Source organism: Tachysurus fulvidraco, chromosome 16, assembly GCF_022655615.1.
Source record: "Tachysurus fulvidraco isolate hzauxx_2018 chromosome 16, HZAU_PFXX_2.0, whole genome shotgun sequence".
Lineage (NCBI taxonomy): Eukaryota > Metazoa > Chordata > Actinopteri > Siluriformes > Bagridae > Tachysurus > Tachysurus fulvidraco.
The window spans coordinates 16,479,591-16,482,090 of record NC_062533.1 but is presented as its reverse complement, the minus strand read 5'-3'; the positions used below and the strand labels follow the sequence as shown (position 1 = coordinate 16,482,090).

Here is a 2,500-nt window from a genome sequence, read left to right as displayed (position 1 = left end):
TGTGTGTGCGTGCGTGTGTGTGTGTAAGAGTGAGAAGGTGTGTGTACGTGTGCGTGTGTGTGAGAGTGAGAGAAAGAATGTGTGTGTGTGTGTCTGTGTGAGAAAGTGTGTGTGTGTGTAAGAATGAGAAGGTGTGTGAGAGAAAGAATGGGCGTGTGTGAGCGTGTGTGCATAGGTGTGTGTGAAGGAGTGTGCGCGTGTGTGTGCGTGTGTGCACGTGTGTTGCACCTGGACTCAGCTCCACCAGGTAGGGCAGTTTCTCAGGAGGCAGCGCTCCGTGCAGTTGCCCCATCCTGTCCCCCGGCTTGAGTCCTTTCTTGGCCATGAAGTCAGGAGGACGTTTCTTCAGCTGGAACACTAATCCGTCTGTAACCAACATGGACACAAGCTACTGTGAGACACCACACACTAACATCCCACAGCTTGTACAGGGACACCACGGCAGCGTGTCAGACCTTTATCGTTGGTCAGGTCTCTGAAGATCTGTAAAGGACACTCCGAGTCCTCCAGCACCGTCTCTTTTACAGGTTTATCATCAAAGTGGACCACCTGAGGAACACAACACATCATCACCGTCATGTCAGTGCTGCACTCACACATTACAGCTACACCTCCCTGAGCTGCACTAAATAACCTGGGACACTGTGGGACACCGTGGGACACCATGGGACACCGTGGGCTGGGTCTCAAATCTTACACGTGTCCTATTCTACACTAGCGGCTCCCGTTGATCCCACCACAAGTTCTGTTTTGTGTGACTGGAGTTATGCGAGACGTTATGTGAGAGATTCGGCTTGGAGACGCAGATCTGTACGTGTATGAGCTCTTAAAGAGACGCCTGTGATGTCGGTGACACCAGGACAGCGGAGGGGGGAAACATCATCACCACAGCTCTCTCGATTCGGACGGCTTTTAGCTACACGGAGAAGAAGAAAAACAATCAAACAAAACGTCGGCGTAATATTTGTCCTCACACACGCCAAGGCGAAGAGCCGCGCTTAACATCCGACTCACACGCTGGCGTCCGAGCCCCGTTTGTCCAGGGAGAAGCCGAGGAGCTGCGAGCGACAGGAAACCCTGGCTAACTTACTGCAGGGATGTCAAGCAGGCAGGAGAGCTTTTTAAAATAAATCGCTAATCGCACGCTCACGTGTAAAGCCGCCTTCACACTGCACACGACAAGCGACCGCCGATAAACAGGAAGTCATTCGTTTCCTACGGGGAGTCGCAAGGTTGCTGCGTGAGGTGCCGACCGTCTGCGGATCCATAATTTTCGGATCCGTTTTGAGTGTCGGATACGTTAAAAAATTTGGACTTTTGCGACTACACCGCATCCGATATGCCGACCGGATGTGACGTATTCCGATGTCGTCCAATCAGGTTCGTGTGCGCGAGGTGATAAGAATTATGAAAAAGTATTAACATAAACTTTAGTCATTTTTAAACTTTATCCAAAACAATCTTTTTGTTTTAAATACATTGTTATTGATAAAAAAGTAATATTTATATTATATTATGATATGTATTATTTTTAATGTTGTTCCCATGTTTCCTCAAAAATGATTGGCGGTCTTTCTGGATTGCATTGATTGTTTGTACTCCTAACTTCATTCACCATGATAAATGCTAATTAAGTTTGCAAACATTTAGCCCATTTCGGTAACACGCTTCCATGCTTCATTTTTCCTGTAAGCATCTCTGTACGATTCAAGAGTCGGATCATAAAGTAACGGGTGTTCGGAGAATCACGCTTCTCTCCCATGTTGACGTCTGCACGATCGAATTGCACATTACGTGCGACTGTCACTAGGGGGCCGAATCAGACAGTCGTGTCCGTTTGTCGTGCGCGGTGTGTGAAGGCGGCTTAAGATACGAGGGACACGCACGACCCGTCCGGTTCCCTGGAGTCGGCTTTTAATCGGCGATTCCTCATAAATAATCCACTGCTGATTTAAACTGGTGTTGGAGTCCGGCTGCACACAGACATACACATTCCCTCTGAGGCTGTTTATTAAATCATGATGAAATGAATCGTCGGGAACTTTTTCACCCCTAAGGGTTCGCTAGCTAAGTGCAGTGACGTTAGCGAATACGAGAGGTGACGTTACAGATGTTTACAGATTTGCATATGATGCATATTCATGAGGTTTGTTATTTTATAGTGTAAATTCTTTCCTCTGGCATGTTCTATTTTCACACAGTTTCCATCATTACGCACAATGCCACGCGATTATGTGCTAGTAAACTGGGGAGGTTTTTTTGTTCATCTGTATCTAAAGAGAGAGAGAAAGAAAGAGAAATAAAGAGAGAGAGAGAGAGAGAGAGAGAGAGAGAGAGATGCAGCGGTGCTTTAGATCTTTATCCTGTCGAGGTTTTAGCATTTAAAAAAGTAATGTAATGTAAAAAGCTCCAGAATAGAGTTTTGTGTGAGAGTGTGTGTGCGTGAGTGTGTATGAGTGTGCATGTGTGTATGTGTGCGTGTGTGTGCGTGCGTGTGTGT

The 2,500-nt window shown here is 46.8% G+C and overlaps 1 protein-coding gene across 21 annotated transcripts in view; it reads right to left on the bottom strand.

Moving 5' to 3' along the window:
- The window catches only part of afdna (afadin, adherens junction formation factor a), a 117,879-nt gene that overhangs the window by 71,188 nt on the left and 44,191 nt on the right, over positions 1–2,500 (bottom strand). For all 21 annotated transcript variants that reach the window (XM_047801647.1, XM_047801648.1, XM_047801633.1 and 18 more), the window contains exons 7-8: positions 456–549; positions 229–366 (exon numbers count right to left, since the gene is read on the bottom strand). In XM_047801647.1, the coding sequence (XP_047657603.1) occupies positions 229–366; positions 456–549 (232 nt within the window). The remainder of the gene's footprint in view (positions 1–228; positions 367–455; positions 550–2,500) is intronic.